We start from the raw sequence: 22,508 nt of genomic DNA, 5'->3' as shown, positions 1-22,508 counted from the left end.
GCTGCAATCTCCGGATCTCCACATGGGACGCCCCTTCTCTATGGCCCCTCCCCTGGCCATGGTGACCACGGACGCCTCCCGCCTCGGGTGGGGGGGGCACTCTTCGGGCAGGACTGTCCAAGGCACGTGGAACGATACGGAGACCTCTTTGCATATCAGTGTCCTAGAGATGAGGGCAGTGCTGTTAGCACTGCAAGCACTTCAGGACCTTCTTCCCGTAGGGACTATTGCGATCCAGATGGACAACATGTCGGTTGTCTGGTATATCAACAAACAAGGGGGAACCAGGTCTTACCCACTCTGTCGAGAGGCCATGAGAGTGTGGGAATGGGCGATCTCCACCAACCGTTTTCTCATTGCAATGCACATTCCGGGACGGTCCAACATCCTGGCGGACAAACACAGTCACACCATCCTTTCCCCTTATGAGTGGTCTCTCAATCCGCATGTAGCAAATCAGATTTTTGCCAAATGGGGGCAGCCCTGTTGCGATCTCTTCGCCTTCCCTCAAACACCAAATGCAACAGCTATTTCGCTTTAATTCCCCAAGTTGGGGAATCCCTGAGAGACGCTCTGGTGCATGTTTGGCCTCCCGGTCTGCTTTATGCTTATCCACCTCTCCCCCTGATGCTAAAGTTTCTACAGAAAGCCAGTCGGTTGGGGAGCAGGATTATCCTCATTGCCCCATTCTGGCCTCGTCAAACCTGGTTTCCTTACCTTTGGTCTCATCTGGTGAATCCTCCTTGGATTCTAGATCCCCCCCCGGATCTGATCTCCCACCCCTGGGTCTCCCGACCCCAAACCTGGACAGCCTCAAGCTCACAGCTTGGCTGCTCCAGTTCCACTCCTAGCCAGGACTCCCGGCATCTCTTCCCCAGTCAAAGCTATTCTAGTTGAAGCCCATAAGCCTTCTACTAGGAAGGTTTACAGTAGCAAATGGAGACGTTTCTCTATCTGGGCAGAACGTCAAAACTTGGATCCCTTCCCAGCTCCTTTACCTGTGGTGCTAGACTTCTTATCAGGATTATTTCACCAGGGAGCTAGCTGTTCCACTGTCAAGGTTCAACTAGCAGCTATCTCTCACTACCATGTCCGACATGATCTGCGTCCCTTGATCACTTTTAAGCTGTGCAAGACCTTCCTGAAGGGCACATTCCTGCTCAGACCTCCAGTAAAGGAAGTGGTGCCTCCGTGGGATTTGTCGTTAGTGCTTCAGGCTTTGACAGCTCCCCCCTTTGAGCCTGCAGCTTCAGTCAAACTCAAGTATTTGTCTTGGAAGACGGCCTTTCTCGTCGCCATCACTTCTGCCAGAAGAGTTTCTGAAATTCAGGCCCTTTCTGTCAAACCCCCGTATCTAACCTTCCACAAGGATAGAGTCTACATCAGGACCAATCCCTCCTTTCTCCCTAAGGTTGCTTCTGAATCTAATATCAACCAGTCCATTAATCTGCCAGTCTTCTTTCCCAACTATCACAACAAAGGAGAATACAAATTACACTCGTTGGATGTGCATAGGCAACTTCGATTCTATATTCATAGGACATCTGGTCATAGGCAATCCGACCAGTTGTTCATCTCCTTTGCCAAAAAGAATTGGGGAAAATCAGTATCCAAAGTTATGTTGTCTTGATGGATCTCATAATGTATTCTTTTGGCTTATGAAAGTTCTGGTAGGCCCGCGCCTCAGGGAGTCTATGCCCACTCTACCCGATCTATGTCTACCTCTGCTGCTTTTAGATCCAGGGTTCCTTTAGATGATATTTGTTCAGCCGCCACTTGGGCCTCATCTCATACCTTTATCAACCATTATAAGCTGGATATTATCTCCAGAGGGAGAGCATCCTTTGGCTCTGCAGTGCTCTGGAACATCCTTCCATGATGGCCGCCCAAGATTCAGGTAGCTGGGGACTCTGTCCCACAGGTTGCTGCACAAATGAAGTTAACTACTTCAGATTAAGAAGTTATGTACTCACCATAACGTTCCATCTGAGTAGATAAACTTCATTTGTCAGCAACCATCCCCCCTCCTTCCCCCTGACCGTCCATCATTCACTTTTGCTATCTTCAGAGATGACATTTGAAATTGGTAAATCTGTAGCAGTTGCTGCTTGGAGGCAAACTTGATCTGAAGTCAGTCAGGGTTGGCAGGGGTTTATGGGTAGAGGGAGGAGATAGGAGCTCGGATCTAAGTTGTTGAAAACTGCCGGCTCAGATCCGAAGTCAGATCCGATACCCACAGTTTGCTGATAAATGAAGTTTATCTACTCAGATGGAACGTTATGGTGAGTACATAACTTTTTATTCTATCCTTTGTACTGACCGTGGGTATGTGTCGGCCTGTAAAATCTGATGTTTGTACCGAAAATGTCCCACTTTGGCCATTTGAAAAGGTGACAACCCTAATCACCATACCCAGAAAAAAATACCGTCATAAATAGCCACTATGCTCAATTCACATTTTATAAATAGCATACACAAATTAATAATAGGCTCCTCTCCCTCTACCCTCACCTTATCAAATTCTTTCCCCTCCTTCTCTACCCCAGAAAAGCAGTTTTCACTTAGAAAGATATTCTTCCTCCTCATAGATGATTTTTCTTTCCTTCATCAAGGCAATATTACACCATCTAGCCTCTTCTCACTGCAGCCAATACCAACCACAGAAATTCAGAGACTCCTCAGAAAATTAAAACCATGCTCTCTCTCCTCTGTTGACCTCCCACCAAAATCCTTAAAACATGCTGCCAAGGCCATAGCATACCCAGTTAGCATTCTGATCAAATGCTGAGTTACAGAATCCTATATCCCCAACCTCTAGAAAAAAAACATCATCACCCCACTTCACAAAGGAGGTCACTCCAATGAACCCTCACACTATCATCCAATCTCTGTCCTCTCCCCACTATCTAAACTCCTCAAAAAGTGCATCCATAAACAATTACTTCAACATCTCACACACAACAACCTATTCACCCCCACCCAATATGGCTTTCGCCCCTTACACAGCACAAGCACTATGCTTATCTCCTTCATGGATACTGTACAGAGATCCGTCGACTCAGATAACATTACTTCTGTACTACTACTAGACCTGTCGAAGGCTTTCGATACAGTATCACACAAAAAACTCCTACAACACCTTTCTAATATCAGCTGCACCCCACCCACCCACCAATGGTTTAATAGCTACCTCACTAATAGCAACAATGTGTAAAATGGCAAAATACCCTATCAGAATACCAAACTAACCAAACTGGAGTACCACAAGGGTCCATTTCTGGCCTTTACTCATTAGCATATTTATCAACAACCTTCACACTGCTTCTCCTCTTAGCTCTATTATCCAATATGCAGATGATACTACCATCATCTTCTCCTCAGATAACCCACAACACAGCCAACAAATAACCCAAGATACTTTCACCGCAATCGAAGCCTGGTTAACCAAATCACAACTACTCCTTAATGACAAAAATACAAAGCTTCTACTCTTCGCAGCAAAACCCCTCTCACCTGACTCTCATTTTCATATTTTCTCCCAAAGCAACACAGAAATTGAAATCGTATCTCACGATAGACTATTATTTATTACACTGACAATAAACTTACATTTGAACACCATATTGGTAATGCCATTAAAAAAACACTGCAAATTAGGGACCCTATATAGACATAAACATTTCATGGACAGCACCACCAAAAAAGCTCTCGCCAGCATTTACTTGCTCCTCTCCCTATTATATGGTGACCCCATTTTTACTACCATGCACTCATCTCTGCAAAATAAGCTCCAGTCCTGCTGCCATAAAATCACCAAATTTGCCACAGGCAGCTCATACCTCTCACATGACTGCCAAGCCTTAAATGAAGTAAACTGGTTTCAATTTCCACATTACCTTAACCTCATTCAAATGTCCATAGCACATAAAATTGTCTTCAATCCAAACAACTGCCTTGCCCTTAAGAACATTTTAACACCCTGTAGCCCCACCAGAACCCTTCACTCTGAAAATAAACAAATCATAACTGTTCATGTACCAAACAAAAGAGCCAGACACTGCCTTTTCTCATACACTGTCGCTAAACTATGGAACTCGGTTCCAACCAGCATAAACACCATTAGCTGCTTCAACACATTTAAACTCACCCTAAAGAACTACCTACTAAATACTAAAATCTGCCCCTTCATCTATCCAAATAGATAAACATCCTACTCTCCTTGAGCCTACCTCTAGCTTACCGCAGTATTTACCCATCAAAACCAGTAGGAAACTCTTTTTGATCTATAAGTTATTTTAAACAACTCTGTTCTTACTATAAATCTCATTAAACTTAACTATCATTCTAATCCCACACCCAACCATCATTCTAATACCTCACCCCCTTAAAACTACCCCTCTAGTGATCTTTTCCTTTCTTAACTTTCAACCTATTTCAATATTTACAAAAAAAGTGTGTGTGTGTGTGTGTGTGTGTGTGTGTGTGTGTGTGTGTGTGTGTGTGTGTGTGTGTGTATGTACCGTATTTCCCTGAAAATAAAACTTGGTCTCATGCACTTTCCCCCGCAAAAATACGCATTAGGGCTTATTATCAGGGGATGCCTTATTTACCTCCCCCATACAACAATCTACAGTTATTCAATTACACAAATTGACATTTATTCATGTACAAAAATTGACATTTATTCATGTACACAAATTGACATTTATTTGATACTTTTCTGTTATTAGGCAACAGTTCTAAGTAATTCATTAACAGCTGTTTGAGAATTCTACATAAACAGTGCAACAAACATTTCAACTTCAGAATATCTACACCTTGGCTTTCACAGTGCAATATTTCATGCTTAACAGAAAGTGCAGAAAAATCTCAATACATGTGTATTGGAGGAGGGGAATAAAACTGAAAGCAGAAGCAATCCATTCTGTTGCCCCGATAACAGAAAAGTTATTCAAATACAGTCATGTCATCTTCTTCTGGAACATTGTCATAAGTCTCCAACCCCCGAATTCCAGCCTGAATTTCTTGTGACTCCATTTCCTGTAAAACAATTGGCCCAAATCTGTCATGCCTAGCAGTAGAGCTCTCCTTAAATGAGCACTGCTTGACCAAGTAGCCTGCTCGTAGTGCATTGGCAACACAACTGTCAGTGATTTTATCCCATGAATTCTTCACCCAAGTCACGACCTCTTGCAGGCTAGGCTTCACAAAGTTTCCATGCTGATTTCTCTCCATTCTATTTTCAGTGTAGTCATTGAGTTCCATGTTCAAATGGTCCTTGAATGGCTTGTTTATTGCAATATCAAGAGTCTGCAGATAGACAGTCATTCCTGCAGGAATCATTATTTGACCTATTCTTCTCCATGCAAGGAATTTCTTCATGTCTTTAGCGCAGTGAGTGCTGGCTGAATCCCAGACTAGCAGACCTCTGCCGCCTCCTTGCAAAACAAGTGGCAGCATTACACTGACCCACTTCCTTATAACTGCTTGTGTGCACCAGGCTTTTTTGGTTTCAAGAATGTAAATGCCTGAAACACATTCAGTCTTATCTTTCTTGCCCTTACTAATGATTAGAGGTGGAGTTTTCTTTCCCTCTAGATGAATTGCCAAAATACAGGTAACACGTGCACTCTCATAACCAGTGGAGGGAATGTAGATTGATGAGGCACCCCTCTAATCAGTTGTTGTTTGAGATCCTTGGTCCATAAACACTGCAGTTACATCCATAGCAATCATGTTGGAGAGTTGGTATTTAGAAAAGCAGATGCCATCAACAAAGGACTTGAATGGAAGTGCAGGTTTAATAACTTCAGTATCTTCCAGCTTGAACAGTGTCGTTGATCTTCTTAGAGGCAGTTCATATCACTGAAGGAAGCCATCCAGCCAATGTTGTGATGTTTTGAATTCTTCTGGGCATATTTCTAACTGTGGTGCCATTGCAAGGGCAAATGCTTGAATATCAGACCTGCGCACAACCAAAGCCTTTGCTGTCCTGTTAGAAATCCATTTGTGGGTGATGTCTTCCAGCGCAGGAAATAATGGTTGCCGATCTGATCCACACTTGCACTTCTTAGCATTTCCCTCGTCGGCCTGTTGACTGAGGTTATTGTATGCTGCATGCCATTTTCGGACCATTCAGAGATCTAACTTCTTCTATTTGCAGAAAGATGTCAGATTCTTTCCCCGGGAGTCCTCCATTATTCCTTTCTTGTACTCGATGGAATAACTCTTTCTTTTTGCACTCATCTTGTCGGGGGGGGGGGTGGCGGGGGGGGGGGTAATTGAAGACTTATGAGACCGGAGTGGCAATACAAAATGGCGACGGTTAAGAAGACTCAACCACAGCCCTTCGTTATCAAGTGCACGTGCTTTATGCATGTTGTCTGTATTTTGACCAATCAAAGTACACCTGCCAATGTTTATGTTATTTATTTATTTATTTATTTTACATCTGTTGACCGGGATAGTCCAAATGGACACATGTCCATTTTCAGAGGAAGCCCAGGGAGAAAAGCTCCAAAGGAAGTTATACAGGTAAAATTTACATAGTACACACTAAAGAACAATTACAAGCAATTTAAACACAGTCTATTAGCCACTTGGAGTGTAGGTTATATAATCTAACATGCCTATTGTCTGGCTAACTAAATTACAGTACAGTAGATATACATTAACAGTATAATACTGGTACCCCAGTATTACCAAATATTTAGTCAGGCTTATCGCAAGGGCATAGCCATTGAGACTTGAAATACTGCTTGAGGGCTTTCTTGAATTGAGATAAGGTAGTGTATGTTGTAATGTCAGCAGGTGGCAAGTTCCAAGTTTTGCCTACAGAGTTGTTGGATTTGGTGGTTTGTACTACAAGTCTATTGAATGAGCGAAGTGGTCTGAGGTTGGTGTGGGGACAGATGATGTTTTTCAAAGCAGGTGTATTTTCAGGTTGGTTAAGTACTTTATGAGCCACAATAAGTTGGTTATACTGAATCTGCCTACATAGCTCTAGCCAACCTAGATTTCTTAGGTTTATGCAGTGATGCGTTCTGTAGGGCACGCCAGTGGCAAATCTAGCTATGCTATTGCAACAGGCAGAGAGTTTGTTAAGTTCAGTTTTATTTAGGTTGGCAAGTATAGGGGAAGCATAGAAGAGGGTGGAGAGCAGATGGGGGTGGGCGATGGCAGTCCTAGCAGGTGGGGTTAGGAATGGTTTTATTCTATATAGTGAGCCCAGTTTCTTATTAATGGATTTTATTGTTTTATTAGCGCTAGCATCAAATTTGAGATTGTTGTCAACAATTACCCCAAGGAGTTTCGTGTGCACATCTGAGGAGATTATGGTGCCATTGTTAGACTTAATGGAGAAAGATATCACCGGGGATTTTTGGGTGGGAGAGAAAAGTAGTAGCTTTCTTTTGTTGGGATTTAGAATAAGACATCGATCAACAAGCCAGTTTTCAACTAGGTTGAAAGTACACTGAGTACTTAACTGCAGCTCAACCTGGGTGGTACCAGTGCAGATCAACGTGGAGTCGTCTGCATACTGAATGCAGTTAGCATTTGGGATGACAGTGTGGAGATCATTAATAAATATGGAAAACAGCTGTGGTCCCAGAATAGACCCCTGGGGGACACCTAGGATGTTGGGTAGGAGGTTGGATAGGCTGTTCTGCCATAGTGCGGCTTGTTGTCTACTGTGAAGGTAGGATTGGAACCATTGAAGGGAGTGATGACCTAGGGACATTTTTGTCAGGGTGTGGATAAGTAGATGGTGGTTAACCATATCAAAAGCTTTAGAGAGATCCAGAAAAGGGGCTGATGTTAGCTTGTTATTGTTTCTGTTATGGTTTATATCATTGGTGAAGGAGAGGAGGGCTGTGGTGGTACTGTGATGTGGTCTAAATCCATGCTGAGATTTAGCCAGTAGCTTGTTCTAGGTTAGGAAGTACAGAAGTTGTTTGTGGACGCACTTTTCCATGATTTTTGTCAGTGGTGACAAGATGGCTATGAGTCTATAGTTAGATAATTTGGTAGAGTTACCACCTTTATGGAGAGGTATGACACGAGATATTTTCCAGATAGAGGGGACTTTGGCTTCAGATATGGATCAATTAATTAGAACGGAAATGGGGAATGCTATAGAATCTGCATCTTTTTGTAAATATTCAGCAGAGAGAAGGTCAGCGGCTAGGGTGGTAGGTTTTAGTTTTTTGATTAGATTACAAATCAAAGATGTGGCGACAGGTTTGAAGCTAAAGGAGGACTGGGTACTGAGACTGGTATCCTGAGGGTTAGTGGAGTTCAAGGGTAGCTGGCTAGCTAGTGCTTGGATAGTTTCCGTAAAGATGGGCAAAGGATCTCAATCTACAAGTGAGAGTGATGATTAGGGTTACAGTAAGAATCGTGGAGGACTCCCAGGGAAAGAATCTTTTGACTTTCTGCAAAGAAAAAAGTTGGGTGTCCGAATGGTCTGAAAATAATTCGACACGTCCGTCATGTGTTGTTGACGATCTTAACTGGGGCTTATTTTTGGGTTAGGACTTATATCATGACCACCCTGGAAAACTATGCTAGGCCTTATCTGGTCACCACAACAAATTTACGTTTCGACTAAACATAAATTCACGAGTACACTTCCACGAAAGTGCATTTTGTCGAAAATGCTCCTTCGTGGGAAGATTAACATAAGAAAAAATAAATACGTAGTTATAAAAACATGCAGTTTGCATGTCATCTTAGTTGTATATCAACATTTAGTGTTGATGCACAACTAAGTAGACTAGTGCTGAGATCATGGTACAGTGGGGATAAGGGAATATTCCCTTTTCCCCACTGTAGTGCAATCCCGGACTAAGAATATTAAAGTAGCGGGGGTGTAGGGGGTACATGGAGGCTTGCCCCCCTGCAAAAGATGTTTTTTGTGTGTTTGTTGTTTCTGTTAGGGATCTGGTGAGTATACTTCAGCGAAACTGCACTTTCGTTGAAGTGCGCTTTCGCTGAAGTGGGGATCTACTTTTCTTTTTTGAACAAGTGTATTTTCGATGAAGAAAAGTAGATCCATATATATATATATATATATATATATATATATATGTATATATATATATATATATATATATATATATATATATATATATATTTATATATATATATATATATATATATATATATATATGTATAAATGTTGTAAATTACTCTGTATTTAGAGGCCAAAATTTGAATGGCTCTTTAAGTTCTAAATGGTTGTCTGGGCCCTCTGTTACACAAATTCTCAAACACTAGGAAGATAGAGGCAAATTAATGCATGGGGTATCTAGGCAGTTTTGTGTACCCCAAACAAGGTATCTTCCATTCACAGGGCAGAACAAAGAAAAAACCCAGCCAAAGTCATGGATTCAAAAGGAAATAGGATGATTATTCTTCAAAACCAAGCAAGAAGGGTTCATTTCTGAAAAAATATTTACCCCCTGCAAAGGGATGACTATGCTGAGTCACAGAACACCCCCTACCTCCCCACCCTTCCGTCTCTTCCTCCTTCCCCAGGCTCTCTTTCAACCCTTCAGCCTGTCAACAAATAGTTTCAGACAAATGGGTTCTGAGAATAATTCAGAGAAGATAACACTTGATAGTGGATAGAAAATCCTCCACCTTTCAGGGGAATTTCCACCACTACCACATGACCAGACAGAGCTGTTTCTTGCAGTGTTCCACCACATGGTTAGAAGCAGGGGGTCAAAGAACCAAGGCCTGCAATACACAAAGGCAAAGGATTTTACTCCAGAATCTCTTTGGTGCCAAAATGGAGCACTCCTGGAGATCCATCTGAGATTTAATCAGTAATTTATGATTGTGTATGGGTATATCACGATTTGCCCAAGGATGGTGTGATTTTATCATAAGGACAAAGCCTGAGTGATTAAACAAAACCAGACATGGGTAAATCCTGATATACCCACAAACAGTAGTGGATTATTGCTATTACACAGCTACATTATTGTAGAAAGAAATTGCTTACCTTTCTTAAGTAATGTATTTGTACTTCAGCTTCTGCAGCATTGTCTTCCCTATATGTTCTCACACTTGTATTGAACATCAGTGCAGGAGAAAATGTTAACTATTTAAAAAAAAGAGATTTATAAGGGACAGTACAGACATATAAGGAAAATCAGGTAGATTTCTATTTTTTTAGTTTTGCAGAATGCATCTGATTTTTCTTATATTTTGCTCTTTCCCCAGGATATGCCAATAGAAACTCTTCCCACTCAGTGATACTTTAGTGGCCAGACCTTTGTAAATGGTTATATATTCCATTTACAACTAGTATGCTGGTTGGGCTGCCCAATCATTGTGCTCATTTTTGAATAGTAATGATAATTTATTGTATAATTGTTCTTTCTTTTTTGTAAAAGTTCCAAAATTCAAAATGCTCACCTTACAGTTGGTCCTAGGGTTGCTTCCAGACCACTGTTTTATGGTGACTGCAGAATTCAAGGATGATTATCATCATATTCCTATTGCTCCCAGTTTCAGGAAATATTTGAGATTTGCTGTGTTTGGCTTACGTTATCAAATTTTCACTTTACCCTTTGGGCTGTCTAGCTCGAGTGTTTGCATAGTTTCTGGCCCCAAACCCTAGTCATCTATATTTTCCTTATTTAGATGACTTGCTGATTTGTATAGATTCTGTATCCAGGTGTTTGGACTCCTTGGACAAAGTCTAATCCCACAATTCCCACCTAGTTTTCAAACTGAACCTTCAAAAGTCCTTCCTCACACCCTTTCTATGAATTGTTTTCCTGGGGTGTTGGATAGACAAAATAAAAAGGATGGCCTTCCTAACGGAAGAAAACAATTCTGACTTATCAGTGCATTTTCTTGTATTTCTGTTTTCAAGATATGACCTCAGGAAGAGAGTTCCTTAAAGTTGTAGGAATCATTGCATCAGTTCATGATACCACTAGCTAGACTACACATGAGAAAAATTCAGTAGTACTTGAATAATTGTTGGACCCAGCACCTTCATCCCTTGATTTTGCCGGTACTGTACTGGGATTTATGAAACAGGAACTGTCTCTGAATCAAGGATTCCCTTTCTCTCTTCAGACCCCAGTCCACTCTCTCCAGAAAGACTATTCAGATTTTGCATGGGAACAGTGTTCATGAGAGTTCAAATGAAAGGCTTGTGGGGTCCTGAGGACATGCCAAAGCACATAAACTTAGAAGAGATGTTGGCAGTGATTCATACTGTAAAAGTTCATTACCATTTATGGACTTCAGGGCCTCTTCTAGTGGTCATAGACAACACTACCATGCTATGGTACCTGAGCAAGCAAGGGGGTACAAGGTCATACCCTCTTTGGCAGTTGGCAGTGATGGCCTAAGAGCTGGCTCTACAGCACTCTGACTCTTCAGGCCTCATACATTCCATCAGTGCAAAACACAGTGGCAGACAGACTAAGCAGATCTTTGTCGGACCCTAACAAGTGGAAGCTCCATGTAGATATCTTCCAGGAATTCTTTTCAAGACACCCTTGAGCCCATGGTTGGAAGACAGACGCTCTATTATTCCTGTATGCATTTCCAGCCTTTCCAATGATTCCTATGGTACTTATAAAGATTCAGAAAGAATTACCAGAGATCATTGTGGTAACCCTCTTTTTGGCCCAGTCAAAGTTGATTTTCCCTTTTAATGGAATTGGTCAAGGACAATTAACACAAACTTCCTGACAGACTTGATCTGATTACATAGCATCAGGGTGAATGGTACACCCCCATCATAGAGCAATTGCAAGTGACATCCTGGATGTTTTTATTTTGATATCTTTGAGGCACTTGTTCCACAAAGATGAAAATAAAGCAGGTATTTAAGGAGGCAAGAAAAGCTGCAACTAGAAAATGTTAACATTTACAAGTGTAAGTAGTTTTCTAGATGGTGCCTAGTCAATAAAAGAAGTCCCAAAAGGGTTTCAAACCCTCTCGTTTTGAAATATTTTTGTGTGAAATACTTAGAGAAGGTTTGTTATATGCTTCTTCTTGTGGCCATCTCAACTTGTCTTCTCAGCGACTCCCCCCTCTTTCATTTCTTTTTGTGGTCAAACAAACTATGAAAGGAGTGTTGCACATGAGACCTCCACCCAAAAGCAAATTCCTCTTCTCTGGGATCTCAACTGTTCTTGAAAAATTGACCTTACCACCTTTTGAACCTAGCTCTCAGGTTGATTTTAGAGTTCATTACCTGGATAATTGTTTTACTCATTAGTCTGATATCTACAAGGTAAGTCTGTGGGTTGGCCAACCATGAGAGCATGCAGCTCTTATGGTTGGCCAACCCTATTTGATTTTTCACAAGGATAGGGTCGTGTTATGCACTAATCCATCATTCATGCCTAAAGTTATTTCTGAATTTAACTTTCTCTGACTTCTCTATCCTGATCCAGTAAACAAAGGAGAAAAGATTCTACATACCTTGGATGTACACAGGCAGGTCACATACTGTCTTGACAGAACAAAGCCCTTTAGGAATGCTGAACAGGCTTACACCTGGGGGGACAGATTCCAAAAGACCTGCTCTCACTGTAATGCACCAGAGTAAAGTCACTTACACTGAGAGCAATCAGGATCCTCGTCTGTTCTGAGAGCTTACTGTCCTATTCATTTAGTCTCATTCAAGTAGAACAGCAGTGGTGACAAAACACTGTCGCGTTTGAGAATCCTTAGATCAAAGAAAAAAGAATACACCATTTGTTAAAAATTCTGGGAAAAGGATAAAGAAATAACAGAGATAACATAGCCTTTTTCAAATTGATACTTAGCGGGTTTTAGTTCCTGTTTTCATTCCCTAATTTGGAATATCATATTTTCTGGCTTGCAAGGATTACATAATTAGTGAAACTGCTGTCAGTGGTTGTCAGGTTTATTCATCTTCAGACTAAAGGCTTAATAGGTTTTTGACTTTAGGGAAGATAAATGATGCAGCTTTATATGACAGCATGGTAGCCTGCATAGCTTTATGATCTCAGTGGGTGCAAAATAACAGTATACATGGGTATCTTGTTATGTATGTTTTCCTTGGCAAAAGACTTTTAGGTATGTTGGGCAAAATGATGTAAAAGCAAAAGAGACATATACCTAAAAAAATTATAGAGAGATTTCAGTTAGTCAAACCAAAAAAGAAAGTCCACAAATGAGGTTCTGTGCCCACAACTCAAACACTAGGAAAGCAAAATAGGCACAACAGAAAGAAGGGCTCGAATCCAACTATAAAATCAGTTTATTCCACTGGTAAAAAGCACATAAATGTTCCATACGTTTAATGCATTTTCATCCCAAATACAAAGACTTCATCAAATGCATAAATACCTCTAATAATGTCCTTTTATACTAAAATAAATAATTAATTAACCTAAGCACTTCTATTTGTAATGCATTCAATTAACTAGACAAAATTTAAAACCATCCCTTAAAATCCACACAATTCAAGTTATATATCCATTTATACATGTGTATATGTAAACCCTTATAAACAAAATACATAAAAGTGAATAAAATGTAAATATAAAACCATATTAAAACATCAAGATAAGCTTGATCACTGAATTACTGCTTGCCGCCATCTGATGGAGGTTCCAAAATTAATACATCCCATCAATTTGTAAAATTACATTGTTATTTGCTCAAGGGACAAGATATGAAAGAAAACATTTCACATCCAAAACTCCAACATGGTCCAGCATACCAACATATATATATATATATATATATATATATATATATATATATGAACACTTTCCCCAGTTCAAACCAAAGCCAGGAAAATATACAACCCCTGACATTTTTATCGTTAAGTCCTGGGGGCCTATTGGCCTCCAATATAATCTGCCAATAGGCTTCACTATATTCGAATCTTGTTTCCCATCGCCCCTCCCCCTCACATCACAAGGTTCTACCTCCAAAACAAAAAATAGGAACCTCGCATCTTTACAGCAAAGGGTATTTTTAAAAAGAGCATTATGTTCATTCCGCCTTCTAACATCATGCAAATGTTCATATACCCTTTTACTTCATTTCTGCTTACTCTTGCCAATATAAAATGCCTCACAGGCCTCACATTAAACAATGTAAACTAACCCCATGGTATTACAATTGGAAAAGGTATTCCCCAATATATATTTATCCCTTCTCTTAATATATACCCCTTCACCATGACTTGTGTATGGACACTGTGGGCATGCACCACACTTAAAAGTCCCCTTCCTTTTTGGATGACACATTTTAGAGTTAAGTTTTATATTCCAAATGATCCTAAATATATTGCCCCTCCTAAAAATAACCTTAAGGGTTTTCCTCCCAATATTATATAAATTAGTAAATTTAGAAAATTTATTCCACTCCCTTTCTATAATTTTCTTAATAGCCTGGGCATCACCACTAAAATTAGTAATAAATGCCCCTTGATATTCACTAGGGTCCTCAACTCTGATAAACTTTGTACATATTAATTCCAAATCCTTTCCTAAGATTGGAGAATATTTGTCCTTCCTACCTTCCTAGACTTCATTTTTTATTCTCATAATCAAATCCGATGGATATCCCCTTTCCTTAAACATCACCTCCAATACCCCACATTCCTTTTCAAAATCCTCGTCCTCAGATGTCATTCTGCAAACTCTAACAAATTCCCCTTTCACAATACAGTTCTTTTGATAAAAGGGGTGGGCACTAGAAAAACAAATATAGGAGTTGGAGAAGGTTTCCTTTCTATAAATAGTGGACTTGAAACGCCTTTTCCACTTATGAATAGACACATCCAAATAGTCCATCTGATCATGGGTAACCTTACAGGTAAATTTTCAAAATTCTGTAGTGGCAGAAATATAATTGATTAACTCTTCTAATTTACCCAAACTTTCCACCCATAGGAGGCAGATATCATCCAAATATCTCCTATACATCTTTCAACAGGGGGGAAATGGGAATTTATAACATACCTTTGTTCCCAGACCATCAAAATAATATTGGCATAGGTGGGAGCACAGCTAGCCCCCATCGCTACACCCTTAAATTGTTGCCAGAATTCCCCTTTGAAATAAAGCAAATGTTTTTCAAAATCAGCTCTGCTAACTCAAGACAAACATAAATATCATTACTGGAGATGTCCCGTCTTGTGCAAAGTGCTTCTTCTAACCATTGCATACCAATTTCATGTGGTATGACCAAAAACAGATTTACTACATCTATGGTCACAAAAATCAGAGTTTCACTAAAAAGCTCTGGTTTGACATTATTGAGAAAATCCCAGGAATCTTTTAAAATATTTCCCTCACCAAGCCAAATAACCTTTAATTTCAAATCTAATAATTTCACCAAGGGAGTTGTTTTGGAGACTTCAGCTGCCACTATTGGCCTAAGGGGGGGGGGGGGGGGGGGTTGTCATTCACTTTCTTGTGTACCTTGAGAATTCCAAAAATTGAAGGCACTCTGGGTCTGTCATTACCAAGATAATGATAGGTCTCATAATCCAAGATCCCTTCTTCAAATAATTCCTTCAGGGCTAAATCTATTTTCCTATAGAAATTACTAAATGTGATGATGTCCTATCTCACCTTCATTCTTACTAGGTTGGGTTCGGATCCGATCCTCAGATCAGTCTCAGCCTTTATTTACAAGCTTGAGCCCCTCTGCCAGCTCATGGCTAAAATCCCTATCCCAGCATGCACTAGAACCATCCCCAGATTTCGTTTGCCATTAAACAGATCGAGCGTTCGATTGGTAGCTCTGGTTAAGTACAATCTTTTTGATTACCGTTTGCTAAAACTCTTAGAGTTTTTGTTTGGATAATTAGATATTTTAGCTTTTATAGCTGAGTGTGCCTTCTTGTAACTGTATAATTTTCACATTGAGCTGTTTTTCTGACTTTGGCCATCGTTTATCCACTAGGCCCTGTATTTCCCTTCCCAGCATCTGATATTCTGTAGTTGCCCTTTTTCTGTAAAAGTTAGTTTAAATTAGAGAACTATTAAACACCCCGTTTTTAGTAGAGGGCTTTAACCCTAGTGTTCTTGCTGTTTTTCTTTCACAGTTTGTCCTTTTTAGTGCAGTCATTGTGTTACAGTTTGTTTAACTTATAGAATTGTAGCAGGGTCTGTTTAAGTTAGAGGACTTAGTCTTTTTCTTCCTTGTGTTTTCTGTGTCATGGCCCATTTAGGTTAGAGGGCTTAGTCTAGTCCCCCCCCCCGTGTGTGTTGTGTTTTCAGTACCTCGACCCATTTAAGTTAGAGGGGTCCAGCTTATCAAGGAAAAAGAGAGAAGAAATTTTGTTGTAGTTTTTTGTTGTTGTTCTTGACCCTTAAAAATGTTGGGTAAGGAATCTAGGCCAATGGATTTTAAAAAATGTGAAAAGTGTAGCAAAAAGATGCCTCTTAGTGATAAATACATCCTTTGTGTTTATTGTCATGGCCTGTCCATCTCCAGGAGTCATGCTCCATCTGCCATTCATTTAATCATAGAGGCCTTCTGGAGAGAAAGAATAAGTTGATCCTAAAAGGTCTTCTTAAAACCCCCTTCTCAGAGACACTGGAAAAAGGTATGGGTTCACCTAGATCAGATAAGTCTCCTTCTGCTAAATCTGACAATTCAGAAAAATCTGTAAAAAGACCTTTTCTGTCTACGTCTTTCGATCCAGCTTACAAAATACCCAGACTGTCCTCCTTGGATCTGAGGGTTACTGGATCAGACAAAGCCCCATCGGCTCTGACTCCGTCTTGCTCAGTGCCAGTGGAGTTTGAACTAAGGAGCCAGTCCCCAACCTTGGATCCAGTCTCCCTTATTTTGAGATCTCCCATTCTTTAAAAGACAAAATCTCCCACCCCCTCAACCCGATCTTCTAGGAGCCTTTCTGATGATGACATGCATCGGGTGGTACAGAAACATACAGACACCGGCACTGGCCAAATTACTGTTGCATCCAACCTCCAGGACTTCAGATCCTACGACATCCACTTCTTCTGCTCCATGTCCTCCTCTGATCCAACTTCTGGCTTCGGAGTAGGAAAATCCAGAGTTGGTTTTAGTAGAACTGAGATGCACCATGGGTTCCACGGATCCAACCATGGCTCAGATGTCCTCAGCTCCATCGGAGCTAAAGGTGTCTAAAAGCCGACTCTCTCTGGTCGGGTCCGGGGGGGGGGTGAGTCGGCTTGGACAGCTATTGGATCTGACTATGTCTCTCGGAGCCTCAGCTCGGGTGAGTTCATCTCCTACCTCAGCCTCAGGTCTGTCATCTTTGGTTCTGGAGTTCCTTCAGCTTCTTCGGATCCAGGAATATCCTCAGATCAGGGGTGGGGGCCTTTTGAGGTTATGAGGAAGGTGCTGTCTTCACAGACAGGTCTGCAGTCCTCCCTGGATATTCTTCCCTCCAGAGCACCAGTGCCTGCCTCTTTACCCCTGCATCCACAGAGATGCAGAGACCCTAGGCCTCAGGATGCCCCACAGGGCACCCCCCACTCTTCCAAACCCTCAAATAATTCTTTCAGGGCTAAATCTATTTTCCTATAGGAAATATTAATTTAATTCTTAGAAACCCTACAATATTTAGAATAATTTTGAAGCATTTCCGTCATTTTAGCTTCATAGATAATTTCATCCATCATGACCATACCCCCTCCCTTATCCGGTTCCATAACTCTTAGGTTTTGATTCTTTCTATCTAATTTCTTTTAACACAGCCATTTCAGCTCAGGTTAAATTACCCTAAACTTATTGATCCTAAAACCTTTTCTCACCATCCTCTCAAGGGTCAATTCCAGATTCTTTAATTGTGGATGGGGGGGAGGTTGAATCCTCTCCTTCTTCTTAATATATCATTATTTCCTACAGGATTGGTCCCCCCAAACATATTTTCCAAATTCAATTTGTGCACAAACAATTTTGCTTCAATAATCACCTTACTCAGATCACTTTTCCTCATAGGGATAAACTCAGACCCCTTCAAAAACAGCTTAAAATGTTCCCTAGTCACATCAATACTACTATAATTAAATATGTTAACCCCCCCCCCAGACTTAACTTACAATTGTCCCTTAAAATAGGCAAACCATCATCCTCATTATTAGCTACCTCATCCCCCCCGCAGCCACCTCCCATATGTAATAATTGTCCCTGTAAAATGGGGGATGTTTATTTTTGAGCCTTTCGGACATCCAGAGGGGCGTACTCTAAATTAACACATCCATCCACATCCATGCACTCTTTCATCAGCCTGATAGTTTACCCTCCACCTCCACCCCTAATATTGTTCTCAGGGGCATATCTAAAGGACACCTTCCCATCCTTTCATGTTCCTCTGCGAGATCTCAGGGGAGGATAACTTCTCCCCTCCTGATATTCTTCTATATAAATTTCTATATAAATTTTCTGAATTTACTGATTTAGATAATATTGGGAAGAAAATCCTTAAGGTTATTTTTAGGAGGGGCAATATATTTAGGATCTTTTGGAACATAAAACCAACTCTAAAATGTGTCATCCAAGAAGGAAGGGTGTGGTGCATGCTCACAGTGTCTATACATAAGTCATGGTGAAGGGGTATATATTAAGGGAAGGGATAAATATATATTGGGGAATACCTTTTCCAATTGTAATACCATGGGGTTAGTTTACATTGTCCAGTGTGAGGCCTGTGAGGCATTTTATATTGGCAAGACTGACCGGAAATGAAGTAAAAGGGTATATGAACATTTGTATGATGTTACAAGGTGGAATAAACATAATGCTCTTTTTAAACATATCCTTTGATGTAAAGATGCGAGGTTCCTATTTTTTGTTTTCCATGTGGTACCTCGTGATGTGAAGGGGGCCATGGAAAACAAGATTAGAATATAGGGAAGCCTATTGGCAGTTTATATTGGAGGCCAATAGGCCCCCAGGACTCAACAATAATTTTCCCTGGCTCCTGAATTAAAGTTAAGGACTGCTAATCTATAATGTCAGGGGTTGTATATTTTCCTGGTTTTGGTATGAACAATTGGGGAAAGTGTTTATATATATATATATATATATATATATATATATATATATATATATATATATATATAAGTTGGTATGCTGGATCATGTTGGGGTTCTGGATATGAATTTTTTTCTTTTTTCTCTTGTCCCCTGAGTAAATAGTGATGTAATTTTACAAATAGGTGGGATGTATTAATTTTGGAACTTCACCAAGTAGTATTTGAATGGTCGAGCTTAACTTGATGTTTGAATATGGTTTTATAGTTACATTTCATTCACTTTTATGTATTTTGTTTATAAGGGTTTACAAATACACATGTATAAATGGATATATAACTTGAATTGTGTGGATTTTAAGGGATGGTTTTAAATTTTGTCTAGTTAATTGAATTAATTACAAACAGAAGTACTTAGGTTAATTAATTATTTATTTTAGTATAATAGGAAGTTAGTAGAGGTATTTATGCATCCGATGAACTCTTTGTGTTTAGGACGAGAACACATTAATGTGTGGATCGTTTATGTGCTTTTTACCCGTGGAATAAACTGCTTCCATAGTTAGGTATGAGCCCTCTTCTGTTGTGCCTATTTTGTTTTCCTAGATTTCAGTTAGCCCTAATGCAAGAAAACTGACTAGGATATAAATGCACAGAAAAGGAGAAACTGCTATTTTTTAAGGACTTCCTATTTTAATTCTGAGACTCATAAGTGTAAGCCCTGGAAATATGGAAATAAAGACAAAAAATATGGGAGAACAGCAAATGTCCAACATCACTGTTCACCTTAAAGCTGATTTTTTTGCAGGGCAAGCCAGCCTTCTCCCCCACCCTCTAATGTAGGGGGGAAAGCTAGCCATACCTCCCAAAGTTATATACTCCAACTCTAGGATTGCCATACCTCAGGGAAAAGGAAATATTCTGAGAAAATTCACTCTCAAACTTAGTGCTTGTAAATCCGCATTTGTGTTCATTCAGTCTTATTAGATACTCTCACAAATGAGTATCAGAATATCAAACAGTTACATTTTTAATATATAACAGTATGAGGATAATTCTCTCGGGAGGGAAACAAATTCTGTGGAAGAGTAATGTGTTTGGGGCATAGTTTCCTTTAATTCTTGTAAAACGATTGATGAAAAGCAGTATGTGCAGAATAATATGATTAATTTGTTTTGTATACACACTACAAAAAAACTTAGGTTGAATGATATACCTAATTTTTGTAGCTGTATGAGAGAGAAATAACATTTGCGTTTACACTGTTCTGATATTTCCTTTTGTTTTAGTTATGCATACGTATTTCTTTAAAATGTTGAATATCTTTTTGCTACTTTTGCTCTTTTGCAAAAAAAAAATATGCAGCCCCTTTTGTTTGTAATTGTATGCTGACCAGCTTTTGTACTTGTAATATCCTGCTGTCATATTTTGATTTAAAATGATTAACACTTATTTAGATATATGGAAAATTAATTTTATTTTATCTGTTTTACTCTCTAATTAAAAATGGATGGAAGATAGAAGACTGGAAAAAACACTAATTTTACTGCTATTTGGAAAATAAACAACTTTCACATTTACAGTACCTTAAGTTAAATACATTTATTAACTTTGTGTCTTTCTTTTCCACTTTATAAATGCCTGAAGATTTTTTTGTACTTGATAATGAATTAATTTTGTAGAGATTTAAATGTTGAATAACATGACATTTACTACATAAACGTGTTTTAATTTTTAATTTTCATGTTATTTGAGTTTCAGTTTTAAAATTAGTTATCTTACTTAACTGTTACAACATTAAAATAGATGATATAGATAGGATGGTGATGAATTTCTGATAAGTTAAAATTTATCACCAGCGTGCCTATTTTAACTGCCTGCTGTATCATCTTAAGTAAACATGTCTCACGGCAGGTAGGACCCCTCCATATGCTACATTTTGTGCATAAGTCTGCAGTAGGCTATAGTTCCAGTGAACAGCTGGAGTGTAAGTTGGTTGGTCATTACTTGGACTGAACAGGGGCTTCCTCCCAGTAAATTTGGGAGTCAGTGATAAGCAGTAGTGTCAGCTATATCCTGGGCACACTCTTCTACAATCATAAGATGTTTTCTGGTACCCTTGTCTGAATAGAATTTAATTTGTCTAGTGATTTCCTGGCCACCTACTGAGTGCAGCCAGTACCAAGCAAAGTTCCTTACCATCCATACCAGGGAAAGAAACATCTGTCCTGGATGAATTGCTGGAAGCAGTCTGCTATTATCACAGGCATACGTCTAGCAGATGTACTTTGCAAATCTGTTTTCAAATGAAAATATAACCTGGTGCTCTATATATTGATTCCTTTTTACTCAGGAATTAATTATTTTTAAATTGCAGTATAGTAAAATTCACTGGTACTGTATAGTAATAATATTATATAATATAATATAATATATATAGCTGAAGGTGATCTGATTTTGTATTTCTTCAAACAGATCCAGGCATGGTGGAGAGGAACCATGGTGCGAAAGGGAATTGGTTCTTATAAGAAACCCAAGAAAGGTGAAAAGGGGAAGGGCAAGAGCAAAGGCAAAAAAGCTGCTAGTAAAAAGAAGAAATAAATAATGCATTGTTTTATTTTTATGCTGTCCCAGCTGAGAGTTTTCTTCACTAAAGCTTTTCTGAGGAGTTTTGTGTTCCTTCAGAAACAAAGGTGAATGAAACCAAATGCAATGCAGAGCATTTTATGCAAAGTTTATTAAAAGTTATAATTTGCTCCAGACAAGACTGCAGTGTGAATTATGAAATATATGACTGCATGCCATCAAAATAAAAATGAAATATAAGTCAGACTTGACTGAGCTGCTTATTTCCTGTTTTGTAGTCATTTTCTCTCCATAAGATTATACATATTTATTCTCCAAACATTAATCTTGTTTCTAACCTTTTTTAATGTACTCATTCCACAAAATTGAATTCATGTTTCTAATCTATTTTTTTTTTACTATCTGAATGATCTTATTTTTTGTGTACTGTCCATTGCAATAATATAAACAATGAAGAATGTAGTCAAAAATGTAATACTTTGAGGATGCCAAAGAGCCCAATGAAGATAGTTGCTTAGACTTAGAGCTCCGGACAAAGAGTCAAGAAAAAGTAATTAGTCATCCAGTTCCAGGTTGAAAGAAAAGCAAGAAAGATTACAGGATGGAGGGCAAAGAGAAAAGGGAGCAACAGCAAGTAGAGTTTAAAGCAGTGCCACAGGAGGAACAAAAGCTGATGGCAGTCACTGTTGATATAGATCAATTGAAGGGAAACAATATACAATCAACAGAAAGTGAATAACCTGAAATAAATAATCCAGGACTAGAAGAGAACAGAGCAGTTCTGAAATCCAAATCCAAAAATAATTAAGGACACTTTTTAAAATATTAGTACTATTACCTTAATAAGTTGGTAGAATAAGAGAAGGTGAATTAACATGCATTCTCTGAAGTACAAGAAGTTTATAACTAATTACTGTCTTTTATA

The 22,508-nt window shown here is 39.3% G+C and overlaps 1 protein-coding gene across 3 annotated transcripts in view; it reads left to right on the top strand.

The window, feature by feature from the left end:
* Positions 1–21,827, top strand: part of IQCG (IQ motif containing G) — a 1,934,505-nt gene extending 1,912,678 nt beyond the window's left edge. For all 3 annotated transcript variants that reach the window (XM_044070701.1, XM_044070702.1, XM_044070700.1), the window contains one exon: positions 21,473–21,827. In XM_044070701.1, the coding sequence (XP_043926636.1) occupies positions 21,473–21,598 (126 nt within the window). In that variant the 3' untranslated portion in view covers positions 21,599–21,827. The remainder of the gene's footprint in view (positions 1–21,472) is intronic.
* The last annotated feature ends 681 nt before the right edge of the window (positions 21,828–22,508 follow it).

Source organism: Protopterus annectens, chromosome 4.part1 (genome assembly GCF_019279795.1).
Source record: "Protopterus annectens isolate FY-2018-M chromosome 4.part1, PAN1.0, whole genome shotgun sequence".
NCBI lineage: Eukaryota > Metazoa > Chordata > Ceratodontiformes > Protopteridae > Protopterus > Protopterus annectens.
This window is presented reverse-complemented; position numbering and strand designations above follow the sequence as displayed.